This window comes from Lissotriton vulgaris, chromosome 10 (assembly GCF_964263255.1).
Source record: "Lissotriton vulgaris chromosome 10, aLisVul1.2, whole genome shotgun sequence".
Lineage (NCBI taxonomy): Eukaryota > Metazoa > Chordata > Amphibia > Caudata > Salamandridae > Lissotriton > Lissotriton vulgaris.
Genome location: NC_141698.1, coordinates 140,870,240 through 140,885,887, shown reverse-complemented (window position 1 = coordinate 140,885,887; position 15,648 = coordinate 140,870,240). Strand labels below are relative to the sequence as shown.

At 43.1% G+C, this 15,648-nt stretch overlaps 1 protein-coding gene across 1 annotated transcript in view; it reads left to right on the top strand.

Annotated features, from left to right (window-relative positions):
- CACNA1H (calcium voltage-gated channel subunit alpha1 H) overlaps positions 1 to 15,648 on the top strand; it is a 1,502,131-nt gene that overhangs the window by 1,369,983 nt on the left and 116,500 nt on the right. The window contains exon 27 of the mRNA XM_086940723.1: positions 4,515 to 4,624. Within this exon, the coding sequence (XP_086796849.1) occupies positions 4,515 to 4,624 (110 nt within the window). The remainder of the gene's footprint in view (positions 1 to 4,514; positions 4,625 to 15,648) is intronic.

Below are 15,648 nucleotides of genomic sequence, written 5' to 3'. Positions count from 1 at the left end.
AGCGCACGGCGTAGGAAGACCGATTTGCAACGCCCTTAAATGCAGAAAATGTTTCCCTGTCACGCAGAAATGTGCCTGCTGCCTGAGTCAGCCATTATGGTGCAGCTGCTGGAGGGCGCGCGGCGGCACACCTGAGAACTGGCTGGAAGCAGATAATTTAGCAGACGTAAGCACGTGGCTGGAGAGAAGCAGAGTACAGGGAAATAAGGCACACGTTTAAATGATGATTTATTGCTTGCTATTCCTATTGTTCTCCTACAAATAAATACATAAATGAGGAACTAAATATATATACACACACACACACGTGTGTGTGCGTGCGTGTGTGTGTGTGTGTTTTATCACATTGGTAAGTGTTTCACAGGTTATATTTCACAGAAACTAGGTCTAACTGTGATTGTATTTACCTTAATTCACCACTAGGCCTTTGTTCTTATGGTTTGTAAATTTTAAATCATTGCGTGATTCCTTGATGGCAATAAAGCCCCATATCGCATACTTACCCATTATGTATGTATGTATATATATATATATATATATATATATATATATATATATATATATATATATATATATATATATATATATATATATATATATATATATATATATATATATATATATATATGTATATATATATATATTTGTTACATGCCATCCGTGAGCCAGTAAACAGTATTTTTTCATGTCAATGTTGGTGTACTTTAGTGATACACTGGAATTTGAATAGGTGAATATGTGTTTATTAGTGCTCTTGCTCTAAATAATGTGTTATTGGGTTACATTTTTTTTCACTGGGCATACTCAAAGCTAGCAGGAAATGGACAATTCCATCCCTGTATTGTAGGCTGTAGTCTATTGGTGAATATCAATTTGCGACAGACATATATTACACAGTTACACAGTGGTGGTCGCCACTGTGAAGTTATAATTAGATTAGTGTTTCTATAGGAAGACCATTTTTTATTTTGCAAATAACTTTGCTACTGTTTGTTAAAACTGCACAAATTTTCCCAAAAAGAAGTTCATCACCCTCAGGTCCTTCCTGGAAAGTTGCAGGTTGAGCCATCAAGCAGGAGACTTAAAAAAGTGGCATACCAAAACATTGATTTTCCCTAATATTTCAGATAGGAAACCCTGCTCTCCGATAGAGAGAACATTTCTGAATAGGATTACGAAAAATATGGCACAAAGCTAGATTTTTTCTTAATAAGCATACTTTCATTATGTGTTGTATGTCAGTTAAACCTTTTTCGAGAAATTTGCATTTAAAGATGTGCTCGGGTGGTCATGAGGGTGTTCAAAAGTTAGGCATATTTGGACAATTGGTTTTGCAGGAGTCCTACGGTACAGAAAAGTAAAAGAAAATGGGACCCCCAGATTGACCATGGGAGCTTTTTCTCCTGCCAGCCATTTAGGGTCCACTGCAGTACTGAAAACACTGTTTGGCTGGCCGAAATTCACAGACAAATGCTGCTACTGCCATTACCGGACTCGGGTACTCTTTCGTCGAGTCTTGATGTTACAAAAAACATATATGGGGCAGTTTAGAGATACCCTGACACTAGTTGGGGGGCATGGTGATCACATATTCTGGCAGAATTGTCACCAGCTTTGTTGGACATTGGTGGGCTTTTTCTATCAAAACATGTGTCCTTCAAAATGGCATTTCCTTAAGTGGATACAAATACTTTAGTTAAAAAACTCCTCTGTCCAGGTATCCCAACCATAAATAAAGCAGATTTTCAACTGCCGCCTTGGCAGAGGTTGTATGCCTCACCATGCAAACTTAAAGTAAGACATTATATGTCCATAAATGTATGCTCAATGTGTTTTCTTGAGACTCGTGCATTCAGACACAGACACCTTAGTGAACTCTCTTTTATAATACGTGCAAGCTGTTGATTGTGATAATACTATCTATTCTATATATCAATTGTCATACAAATACATGATATTCCTCTGTACTGATTTTTCTTTTGAAAACTTAATGAAGTCTGTGTTAAACAAATATATCCATAAGTGTAAACATAAGAAGCTTGATCATTAGAAGTATGGTGTTCTGGTACCCCCGTTTATCCTGTGATAGGACACCGGTTCTGATTTTACCAGCCAAGCGAGGACTTCATCACAAGCACAGCCAAGACCCATGCCTGCCTTTTTCTTCTGCATATAGGGGCATACATTGGCCCCCTCTGTCGTCCTACCGCCCCCTGCTCTCAGGCTTTCTCGCTACATAGGCCCCCATTTCCATTAACCTTCTGCTCGGAGCTGGTGGTAAATGGGAGCAGAACTGGATTTGCATTGGACTCACTATGAACTGACTTGTCTCCAGCTGCATTGTTTGCTTGTTCAATCAACCTTGTGGGGTAGTCTCCACCTTAACAGAAATGTTTTCATGCCAATCTTGAAGGAAAGAAGAAGATGCTAGGTCTATAGCTGTTCTATAGGGGGTAGGCAATATGGCGAGGGGTATAAAATCTCTTCAAAAGACTGATTTGTCACCAGATAGTTTTGGAAACAATAGTAAGGCCACAATTCCCCTAATTGTTCATGAAAAATGTGTTGAAGCTTTCGGCCTCGTTCCTTTGTATGGTCATGGAAGTTCTCAGTGACTTGCAATAACCTTCTATTGTACAGAAGGGGTACTTTATTCTATACATTACAATAAGAAATTGAATTGATATCAAGTGAATTGAATTTACCTTCACATTTTTGCAAACCAATTAAAGAGATGACTTCAACTGTGCACCTGCCAGGTGTACTCAGAAAGCAACAGTCACTCAAACCTATCTCAGAAAACTAGTCTGGCTGCCCATTTAACTCACTATCAATGTTAGTCTCCTGTGCCTCACTTACAGAGCATGGAAGCACAGTATTGAACTATCCACAGGAAGGAACCACTTGCTTGCCATGCAGACACCCTCTCCTTCTAGAACAACACCCAAAAACAACTTTAAATCAAAAGGAAACAGACACTTCTCGGTCACATGCTCTCACCAGTCAGATTACCTTCCTCCAGCCTATCACAGCACCTTAAACCACTTAGACTTTAGGGTAAAATGGGTAAAATCAAAACCCACTTTTTTAGATCACCCACTCCTGCCTCAGAAAGCTTCAAGATGCAGCAAAAGAAAAAAAGAAAAAAATCTGCACCAGATAGACACGAGAAACAACAGTGAACAACGGGTGTCCGCTCGCTATTGAACTTAGGTGTCTAGCAGAACTTTATAGAAACTCTAGACTTGACAAAGCTTTCATGGTGGCCAGCAATGACAATGTAATATGCAACACATGCTAAACAACAAAGACATAAACTGATGCATAATGTGATGCGACAAAGTTGCATATGTGTCATAAAATCCCTCCCCCCACCCCCGTAACTGTGTATCCTCAACTGCTAGCAGCTAAACAGTAATCTCAGAAAAGTTTGGAATCACACTGTAGCTCTCTGGGACTGTCCAGAAACAATATACACAAATAGACCGATGGGCAGATAGAGCAACGCAAAAACACCATATGAAACAGACAGACTGGCACATATTCTTTGAGTGAATCTGTGAACTTAACCGAAATACCACAACACTAAGGGCCAGATGTAGGTAGCCTAATACCGATCGGTAACGGCCGAAATTACCGAATTTCGGCCCTTACCGACCGTATTAGGCTTGTGAGATGTAGGAGGCCAAATTGAAGGATTCGGTAATTTAAGGAATCTGTAAATTACCGAATCCTTAAGATATTGAATCGGTAATTTACCGAATCCTGAATGTAGAGAGCACTCAAGTGAGTACATTCCTCATTTAAGGATTCGTTATTTACCACCAACTACAAGTTGGTGGTAAATATCGAAAACCTTAAAAAAAAGCAATTTTGTGCTTTTTTAACTGTGCCATGTGGCAGACATACATGCCCTTAGGGCATGTATGTGTGCCACATGTGCACACATGCACGATTCAGGGGTGCAACAGGGTGTCAAAGTGACACCCTGCCACCCTTGAATGTGTTCCCCCTTTTACCGAATCGGTATTTACCGATTCGGTAATTCCCATTCATTTCTATGGGCCTCCAGGCCCATAGGAATGAATGGGAATTACCGAATCAGTAAATACCGATTCGGTATTTACCGAATCTTACCGATTCGGTAAAATTTACCGAATAAATACCTACATCCCATTTACCAATTCTGAAATACCGAATCGGTAAATTTCGGTATTTTAGAATCTGTATATCTGGATTACCTACATCTGGCCCTAAATCATGTAAAGAACATTTATGAGCAGGGAAGGTGATAGTGATTTGATGCCTGGTTAGATTTGATAACAATGGTTCAGAACATATCAGCTCATATATAGAGCAATGTATATCATTTTGTCAATGAATACAATAGAAAACTCAGTTTCGCATACACAGAGGACTGCTTTATGCTATGTAGATTTTTTTAATGAGCATGAACAAGGGTTTTCCATTAGGATCCTCATTGTTTTCCTTCTCATTTCTGACTCTTTCTGCAGTCCTTGGAAGAAGCCCTGAAGTACTGCAATTATGTTTTCACCATTGTGTTCGTGTTTGAAGCTGTCCTGAAGTTGGTGGCATTTGGATTCAGAAGATTCTTTAAAGACAGGTATGACACTTTTAGGGTAAGGAGTTGGCGCGTACTACAAGTCTGCTCAATTTCAGGCGCTCCAACACATTGGTTACACCATGATTTTCGAATTGCTTCATATTCACTGGTTCACTGAAATGTTATACCAACATTTGCATTTGGGATGATGAACTGGCACAGAATTGCGTTTTTGCACGGATCTGCCAGTGCAAATGCTTCAGAGCACTTTCCAGGCAGTGCACATATCAATGAAAATGTTTCCAAGAAAAGTGATATACATTTAAATCTATATATTACATAGGTAAGGCTTCCTAAGGAATGTTGCCATTGGTTTCAAAACTCATATTTAAAAACAAGAGGTTTAACTGTGAATTATTTCCCTAAATCCCTGTAAATCACATTGCTGAATGTATTTGCAAAATATTTAACTGACCTAGACAAACGTAAATGAATAGTTAACACAACAGTTCCCTTTCTTGCTGTTTGCTGGTGAAAAACAATATTTCACAGTTACGGTGCTCCACTCACAAGGACAGTGCTGTCCTGACAAGGTCACCCTCGAATGCCCATCTTTAATGCAAACATGTAGCAATGAATTTTCCCCAGTGTGTGAAAATAAACATTGTAAATGCAGAACCCTGTCAGCAAAAGATTATGCTATCCCATATTGCATTTTTTTTCTTTTTGTAAGAACATCTTGTTTAACACACAATAGTACCGAAGTACTGCAAAAGAAAAGCACATTTTAGAATGCATGTCATCGATTTCCTTGCAATGCACTTTGCATTTAAAATCTGACTTACAATACAAAGTGTTGCATAAAACACAGTTTAAATATTAGCACGTTATCACTCATCGCAAAACGTTGACAGACATATCTGCAGGCTCGGCAACAGCAGGACACATAGAGTTTCCACCCTGTGCTTAACCCCCTGCTGTGCACGGCTGAATGGCATGTACAGCAAGGGGTTAGCTACATACATGGTGTTGGCTGCAGGGTTAAGACCCCACCCTGGCAATTAGCCACTGGGCAGCACACGGCCAAAGACTGTGTGCGGTAGGGAGATGGCCACCTGTGGGGGGTGGGTACAGAACATGGCCAGAGACCAGGGCCTGTGGCCAATCCCCCACTGCACATGGTTGAAAGCCCTGAGCAGTAGATGAGTTGACAGAATATGATCGAAAATCCCCAGAAATCCACTAAGAAAATCAATGATTAAAGTGATGCTATAGTTAGGTATGGTAATAAGAGTTTCCCTTAAATTACATTTTAGTTAGGTATACTAATAAGATCCTGCCTTACATTAAAAGAAACACAAATTCACTTTAAAAAACAAAGGTTACATTGATGTTATAGTTAGGTTTGGTGATCAGATTCTTAGCTCCCATTAAAAAACATTCTAAAAATTCACTGACAAAAACAAATGTTAAAGTGACATTATAGTTAAGTGTTGCCAGAAGGTAAAAACCAATGATTAAAGAACAAAAACCACTGAATTTGACCAGATAAATAGCCCATCCAACCAATGGTGAACCATGAAGAACCCATGACAACCAACAAAGGAAGTTGGCTTGATCCAATGTCAACTTTCTCTTTCTACTACTTCATGCATGTACTTTTTACGACAAAACTACACACAGCTTTAGTTTCAAGACCTATTGTTTCTTCTACTACACATATAACATGTGCTGGACTTTAGGTCTAGTCTCTAGCTCCTAATTGGCTTAATTATTTATCACAGTTGTCCTTTCTTGATTCAACCGCATTTCTCCCTATTCTTGTGTTTGTCTCACCCCGGAGCATTTCAATCTCACAGTGTTCGGAATTTGATGAGTTGCATCCTTCCACTGCTTATGTCAGGGGGCTCTTTTTCTTTTTCAACACCCCATGCAATTAGCATATATTTCTTTAGTCACCATTTCTGTTTCTCATTTTACCTTCTACTCCAACAGCTCTCTATTTACTCCTCTTTCCTCGTCTCAATGCTTCCTTTCTGCTGCCCATTTTCAATTTTTTTTTTTACTAGGGTGTACCAGCTGGACCCCACTACCTTCCTGTTTTTTGAGCTGTCATGCACTATATTTCTTTTGTATTTACTTGTCTAAAATGGACATCTGTCTTGCTAGAAAAATTAATTAAAAACGCCAAAATGGCGGTGGATCAGAGGAAACACCCTGTGTTTCCAAACTCTGTTGCCTCAGACCTCATGCACTAAACTTACCAAGTCAGTAAATGCACATGATGCGCTGTGACAGATATTTCATGGAAACAGCACTTTTCTTCATCTGTGCACACATTTTATGATATGGCCTCTGATATGATTTCCTAGCCACTAGTGTTAGGCTTTCTGAAAATGGAATTTGGAGAGAGCAGAATGTAGAACATATGTCCTTGTGATTCCCTCCCATGTGATCTTTTGAGTGCATTGCCTTCTGGCTAGAGGAAGGACAGGCGCTTGAACTAGGTGACAAAGTCAGCAGCCTTCGGTTGGTAACACATTACTAATGAAAGGCCCTCAAAATGCATTTGCTCCAGTGTATGTGAAGGGCTCCAATAACCAAATTGCTATTTTGCTTAGAGCAGTGAAACGTTTCAAATTGAACCCCATCCCAGACGTGCGAATTACCACAAGTCCCTCCCGACCTTCCCATTGCACCCTTTTTCTCCCATCTCAGTAAACACAAGTTGAGTCACTGTTGATGCATACCGGCCACAGTTTATTCACAAACATGGAACATAAACATTGCATTTTTGTGGTCGTTTGTATGCTCCAGGATTTCAATACTTCATCACAGCCGTCATCTTTATCAAACAGTCTGATTAATTGGTCTGCAATAACCATTACAGCACTTCCCACACAGGCCCCTGATATAGGCTCATTAGCAGGTGTCCAGCATCGCGGCCTCTAGGCTTCACTTGCTACAGAGATCTGAGTGGCGGGCCATCAGGCCCTGCCAGGGCTGCAAGTGCTGTGTCCACCTGCTGCTGACCCTTTGCTGGCCATTCACATGATCCCAGTGCCCCTGCCTTAAGACATCCCAAGTGCAAAAAACACAGTTGATGGACAGAATGAAGAACAATGTCATACATTCACCCCAGTACAGAGATCTGGGCCTAAATCCATCGTTTTTTTGCACTCCACACCACCCCAGTTCAGACATGGCCGTATGCAAATCAGCCTTGACCCTGTGCCTCATGGGAACAGTATAGCCCGATCTGCCAAGCCATGTCTTTCCTGGACCGGAATCAAGCATCCAAGGACCGGTTTCTGGCTATCAGCCGTCTTCAGCCGGGATAGCTTGACTCTAGTGGTGTGGAGAGCCTGGGACTCACGTCTGAGCATAACCATCCCACTCGGGGGGACAAATGCAAAAACAACAGTTGAGACATCCCAAGAACACTGTTTGAGTGGCCCCTCTATCTAGCCTATTGTCTATCTTGGCTGTCTAAGTGGGCTGCCTCCTTGACCACTCCCAACCTGCGGCTGCAAACGTGCACAATCTGGTTAGGGTGGGTGGGCCAACAAGGAGAGGTCAAGTTATGCCCAGGGGGTTGCACACTACCCTTTTAACATTATTTTCCAGCTGCGCCACTTCCTTCTGATTGGGGGTTAGAACCATGCCTCTCAATCGCCTGCTTCCAATTGTCTGGCTTGCTGCAATTATTCCCAGGCTTGCTGCCTTCAGTTTTCTGGGGGTCCCTCTCTCTGGAGGCGTTCATCACGGGCCTTCATGGGTCCGGCTGTGCCTTCCCGGCCCATAACTTTTTTGGCCATAATGTATCGTTAGACATTATCCAGTCGTGGCCACCCTGCCTGTTTTATTGCCAGCAGATAAACATACCATTTTTCATCCATCTGCTCCTATGGGTTTCAGCCTTCAATCTACACTGACTGGTTATTATAAATTAGTTCTAGATCTGGCTGAAAGGTTTCGGAGGATTCCTCCGCTTTTTTGATAGATTTTTCTATGCTGATTGGGTGAGACATTATCCTCCTCAACAAAGAGTAATGTGAACATCATGAGGTACTTTGCAGCAGGCCCCATGATTGCACAACTACACAAGCATTGGCAATGCCAATAGATCTGACTTTAAAGAAATGTTGAATGGTAATGTGGAACATTACAAGTAAACAGCATGGAATGGATATGTATTTGTGTGGAAGCAAAGAACTGTAGACTAATATTGGTTAAGGTTAAAATGTCAGGTGACAGTTGAACCTTCAAGCCAGACCATAATATCTTTGTAGGTTAAGGACAGGTAAAACTTAAAAGTACATGCCCTACCTTTTAAATACATTGAAGCCTGCCCTCTGGGCAGTCTAGGGCCTACCCTAGGGGTGAGTTATGTGTATTACAAAGTAAGGTTTGGGCCTGGCAAAAGTTTATTTTTCCAGGTCAAAATAGCAGTTTAAAACTGCACACACAGGCTCTTCAATGGTAGACCTGAGACAGGTTGAAAGGGCTACTTAAATGGGTGGCACAATCAGTGCTGCAGGCCACTTAGTAGTATTTAACCCCTCCCATGCTTGTGACGGAACCGCTCCGTCACAAGCCACGGGTGAGCTGTGCTTGTGATGGAACGGTTCCGTCATGGCCCGCTCGCCGCGCCTGCGCGGCGCTGATTTCGCGCCTGCGCTGACGCTTTAATGGGCGGGCGGGTTCGTGACGGAACCGTTCCGTCACAAGCACAGCTCGCCCGCGAGCCGTGACGGAGTGGTTTTGTCACTAGTATGGAGCCGCCGCGCGGGTGCCCCACCCCCTTAGCGCTGCGGCGGAATAGCCGCTGCAGCGAAGGGGTTAAGTTACCGGCCCTGGGTACACGTAGTACCAATTTACTAGGGACTTACAGGTAAATTAAATATACCAATTGGGTGTAAGCAAAATTTAACATGTTTAGAGGAGAGAGCACAAGCACTTTAGCACTGTTCAGCAGTGGTAAAGTGCACAGAGTCTTAAGCCTAGCAAAAAGGAGGTCAGTAGAAAGGGAAGAGGAAGGCAAAAGGTTTTTTTTCAGGGGGGGGGGGCGCTCCCCAAGGCTGACAGATCTACCACCACAGATTAGGTGGTCAAATTTACAGAGATCATGCACAGTCCTTAGATACATGTGTGTGCTTTATTCCCCATGTGGATTGGACCCATTCAGATATAAGTGCGGATGAGCAGCTGCATGCATGCAGTCTTCACTGCTTCATTCTTCCACATACATGAACACAGTCATATTCTACATATAGAAGATTGTCTATAAACCAGGTGGGCATACCTTTAGAATGTCATCCAACTTACTGGTTTAAGGTAGATGAAGGAAGGCCTAAATTGCTGTTTTCTACTTCTATCCATGTTTGTTCTGTTCGGAATCCCCCTAGCATTTCTGTGGTCCTGGGGCTCTATACTGAGCAAATGAGTAAATGCCTTTTGGATTTCTTACTACAGTAGAAGCCTAATGCAATATTCATTGATATCTGAGTCTGCTGGTCTCATAAGTGTCATTAGGATGGCTTTGAGCTGGATGCCTTTGAGGCCTTAGTAAGAAGGAGAAACCCACAAAAATGTATCTTCTAGTTTCAGCACCAATTTTGCACTCTACGCACAATTTGTACTAAGTAATATATGGAGTTTAATGCTCTGAAGGACATTATCATTTGGTACAGATGCCCTAATTTTCTCTGCCTGACTTCAGTTGGCAGGGTATAGAGGGGTCTTGGTGCATTGTAGAGGTCCTCAGTCGCCTGAAATGCTGGAGTGCAGTGTGCTGTCGCAAATATATAGAGCTGAGTATATATTTGCTGCTCTAAGTGTTTGTGCTGGCACAATCCTACCTCCGAACCAGCGTCGATTTTCTTGGTCAACAAAATGCCCACCAGGGGCCCTATTACACATAGGGGGCACTTTCTCTGTTTGTGCCACAGTGCACCTTAAAACAGGTTTGCCGGGCGCAAACAGGGAAAGTGCTCCCTATTACATTGAATGCGCTGCCCCGGGACAGCGCATTCGAGCGAAAAACGAAGCAGCTTTCAATCAGCTGCTCCGGTTTTCACTGTGCAGGTGGCAGCTTACCTGCACTTTTAAGAGTGGGCAGGGATCTCCTTGCAGGCGGATGCAGTGAGTGACGGCACCAGCCTGCAAGGGGATGTCAGGGTGGGTCCAAAGGACCCTCTTTCCTCATCCAGAGTTCTGCCTTCAGGGGTCGCACTGACAGTGTGCCACCTTTTAGGTGACACACTGTTGTGCGCCTCTTGACAACCTCTTTGCCACTGCGCCCGCGTCTATAATATGGCGTGGGCGCAGAGGCAAAGGTATTCCCTGATTTGCATGGGGCCAAGCCCTCTGGTGGTAGCACTGGTGCTATAGGTGTGCCCATGCTATCTGTATTAAAGAAAGGGCCACACAAGTGTCTGCAGCTCTTTCTGTAGTACCAAAGTGCCCCAGGGGCAGGCAAAGCCAGTGCACTTTCAATAATACGGCCCCCAGGATGTCTTTGCGATTTCTCCAGCTGCTAAGTGGATAAAGAATTGTACTTTATCTGCTACAGGACAAGGGTCCCCCCATCCTAAAAAAATTCATAACGCCCTATAAAGCCGCAAGGAACCTCCGGTCGGACCACGAACACCTCATCACCGTCCACAGAGTTGAAAAGGCGCGCACAGGAGGTCGGCGTTTCTCTGTGAACACGGCCAAACTGTGGAACTCCCTACCTCTCAAACTCAGGAGTGAACCCAGTCATCTCTGCTTCAGAAAACTTTTGAAAACCCACCTCTTCCCCTGATCCTCCGCCCCTCTTCTCCCCCGGAACACCCCACCGAATCTGCTGTCTTGGTTTTAGTGCTGGGAGGCTTACAGGTTACTATGCGCTCTACAAAACCCACATTCACATAATACATTGCTACTAATAGCAAAAAGACACATGAAGGGCTGTAGGCTGATTCTGTGTCCGGTGCACTGTATGCATAACATCCCAATGAGTTTTACCATACATCTGATGATCCTGCATATTGTGTTGTGAGAGTTAAGTGAATTGTGTGTTGTACAATTACCATAGTGCTTTTAATGCACAAAAAGGTGGTGGGTCCCTTTATCACAAGGCATGTGTCACATTACAATAATATTGTATCCAATGCATCCTTCTTCCACTAAACTGTGAGGTAAGTACATAATTACTATTCTTAGTTCCACTTCTACTTACCTCTCAGGGTACGTATTGAAATTAAGAATAGTAAATATATACTTACCTCCCCAGCTAGTAGTAGGTCAATGTATTAGGTCCAGTATTACAGTAGGTCGATATAACAACTTCGATATAATCATAGAACATCTTTGATTACATTCACTTACCGTACATGTACTTAGAGTCAGTGATAGATGCGCATGCCCAGATTTTAACTCCAGGGACAGGGCACAAGCACATAAGCAGTTAGTTTGATATGTATTTATATTAGTATTTCCAAATGTACTGTTGGGTCTGTGAAAGGGTCCACTAATTATCCTGTGTCTTGGTGTCAGTACCAATCTCTTAGCATCATTGATAGTGCACTCATTTGAAGACTGACATCTTTTTTCAGTCATATAGGGGACGATTCGCAAAAGCAATTTTGAGGTGTGACATATTATTAGAACATTGGAATGTTGAGCGCTCCATTGAAGATAATGGAGTGCTCCAGACTTCTAATGGAAGGTAGAAGCCCGGAGCATCAACGTTCCAATGTTTGTTCACAGCAACAGTTGTAAACCAAGGCCTCTGTGACTCAGCTCTGCAATGTCCAACTCCCTATTAGTAACAGTGCAAAGAAGGCTCAGTCCTTTCTGTTTGGACTAACTCAATATGACTATTCCTCATGTATTCCTATTTTATTTCCATTTTATATGCTTTAGGATCAAATCACAATGGCATGTAAGAGTACGTATGAGTACCATAGGACCACAACTCCTCCATTATGGTGGAGGTTTGACACCCCCCCCCCCCCCACACACACACACACACTTGTCAGCACCCTCAAAAACAAAAAAAAACTAAACATAATAAAACGATGCTAAAAGCCGTTTTATTATCTTTTTTTTTTCTTCTAAGTGACTGTGTGCCGAATCTTTGGGGTGAGGCCAGGGGGTGAAAGTACTGGAGTGGGAGTGGTGGGCACTGTTATCAGTGTACAAGGCGGTTTGGCCAGCTGTCTCAGGACAGCCAAACTATCAACCGCAGTGAAGGGTTGGAGACAGAAGGCACAGGCTCCCAATCTGTCTGGGAGCTCAAGTTTATAGCGCTCAGGCCAATCCTGAAGCTGCTCTTGTGTATGAGAGCAGCTTCAGGATTGGCCGCAGGGATGTCTGGGACTCTGTGCCTGCAGTGGAGAGGAGCAGAAGAGGGCGATGCTGGAGAACAACAGGTAAGCTCTTTTTATTTTTTTTATTTCTCTTCGACATCCCATGTCCTACCATACCCCCCCCCCCCCCCACACACACAAATCATGTTATCTTTTTCTAAAATTACAAATAGACACCGTAGTCTGTAGGCAGGGTGTGGTAGTAAGGGAGACAAAGTATTGTGACAACAGTGTCCAACACATCGCATCGAACAGTCGTATTCTAGCACTTAAATATATTCTAAGGAGGAAAATATGTAGCCCCTGGTACGAAGTAGCATGGACATTTTCATATAATACCCCATTTTACTAAAATAATCTTCGGGTAGAATGTGATTTCCTCAGACTCCATGAAACACTCTCAGCCTGAGTGTGAGAAATTCGGGCACAATTTGAGAGTGAATTTGAAGAGAGTGTTTCAGGATATATGTGAGACGGATGTATGACATTACAACGCATGCTTTTACCACACATGCTTTTACAACGTAAGTATTACAACGCAATCCTTTACAACGCATAGTGCTTTGGGGTGCTGGATAGTGAATAGTTTAATTTACTATTCCAACTCCAGTCCCCGTGGACACTAGGGAAGGTGTTGGATAGTAAATTAAATCTATTCCCTATCCTAGAGCGCCCCCCAGCGCAATGCGTTGTACTGGTTTGCGTTGTAATAGTTGCGTCGTAAAGGCACTGCGTGGTAAAAGTTGCTTTGTAAAGGATGTTTCCCATGTGGGACTCAAACAGAATGTGAGTCTGAGACAAAATGTGAGTGATTAAGTCTAAACGTGAGATTTATGTAGAGCGTGATTAACAGACATTTTAAGGCATGGGAAAGTGGGCAATTGCCCAGGGCACCCACCTTCCAAGGCCCCCTGGAAAAGTGACTTGCTTCTCTATATCACCTTTATTTCTCTATTTCAACCTCTTCCCCGCTGTCGACTCTGTGTTTGAATCCACGAATTTGGATTCTGCGTTGAAACGCGATCCATTCATAACCTGGAAGCAGCTCGCCAATTCATTCTAGTAATTTAGCATGCAGACATTTAAAAAGGAAGGGTACGGTGACAAGGGCAGTGTTCCTCGGAGCAGAGCAGCGCCCTGCGCGCGCCCTACAACGCCGCGGAGTACGCCAGCCTGTCAGAGGATTCGCAGCGCGAGACAAGGTCAACGGTGGCAGAAAAAAAAGCGGGAAGATATAATACCTGCCATTCCGCGGGGGAGATCACAAGTTACAGTTTTCAGAGCCACATTAAAGAGAGTCCTTATCGGGGAAGTCGTGCTCTCACAGGAGACGACTCATGTCCCCCGCGCCTTCTCTGATTATATGCTGCCACTGGCGTCGGCACTGACCTACAATAAAATGATGATATCACACGGAGCTAGGAATTCGAATCTGACATTGCTAAATGAGGAGAAAGTGCTTAACCCTTTCTGTCTGTACGTCCGTGTCTAAACCAATCAGCGAATAACAAACATGACTGCCTCCTCTGTTAGGAGGCGAAGGCATAATCCCTCAAACTCGCCATGATGATTTAATAAAATAGGGAAGTCCTTCTATAGACTGGCTGCACAAAGAACTGTCCATGAATTGTGCACACTATACGACATAGAATGTTAACACTGGGGCGCTCCCCACGCCCAATAAAGAATGTTTTCAACCCTTGTGCTGTAATTTGGCTCCACCATTAGACATGTCCTTATGGTGAAAAACTTACCTCGCTTTTTGGAAGCTCCAGCTGCCTGTGGTCATAGAGGGGTTTTCACAGAGCCCTATTCATCGATTGCTGATTGGTCTGTTTCAGTGTCGTTCACAATTTGCTACGGATTAGCACAGCCTGCATCATATGGAAATGGGTCAGCCCGCTTCAGCCATTGTCTTTCTTCACTCTGAGTGAACGTATTTACTTCTCACACGGAGTACCGACGCATAGAAAGTAGTCCACTTTACTGCCAGGACTGGCTGGCCATACTTCCAATTCTGCTATCATTTGAGGATTTTTATTTATATTTGTGATATGTATTTTTTGTAACTTTTTTTGGCAAATTTTTATTTAGCAAATGTTATTACTTTTGCACTTGTAATGTGTACTGCATGTATGCAAAAATAGAAAAACAGAAACTTACCTAGGTCAGACCTTTTGGCTTCGCCAATGTTTGTTTTCATGTGATGCTTATATGATTCCTAGTGGGGTCCCATGAGTATCTTACACTAGACACCAACATCTGCATGTTATTACCCAGAAACTCGTAATAGCTGCTATTAATCGCACTGACAAATAATGACCTCACGTTATTGTTATTTACCATGTGCGATAAACAGCAACTATAGTTGTAATCAGGCCCTTAGTGTTTTAAGTGTAGCATCTGCCGGGCAAAGCTTCAGTGCCTTTAGTGGAGACACAGCCTACAGAGTGGGGGATCTCATTATAGTGGGCAGTCTTCCACCATGGAGTGGCAGCCATTAAACCAACTGACCTAATAAGCAGTGGGGGCCGTGACCCCCCCTGGCTTGCTGGTTACAGGGTGTGAGAGGGCACGGTGGTCGCAGGGGGTCATTCGAGGATGCGCTAAAAAAAAAAAGGAAAAAATTAACCTACCTTCCCACCGGATCCCATGTCTCTAACGTACTCCTCAGGAATCAGGAAGCATAGACAGGCCCCACTGACCAATCACAATGCTGCAATGCAG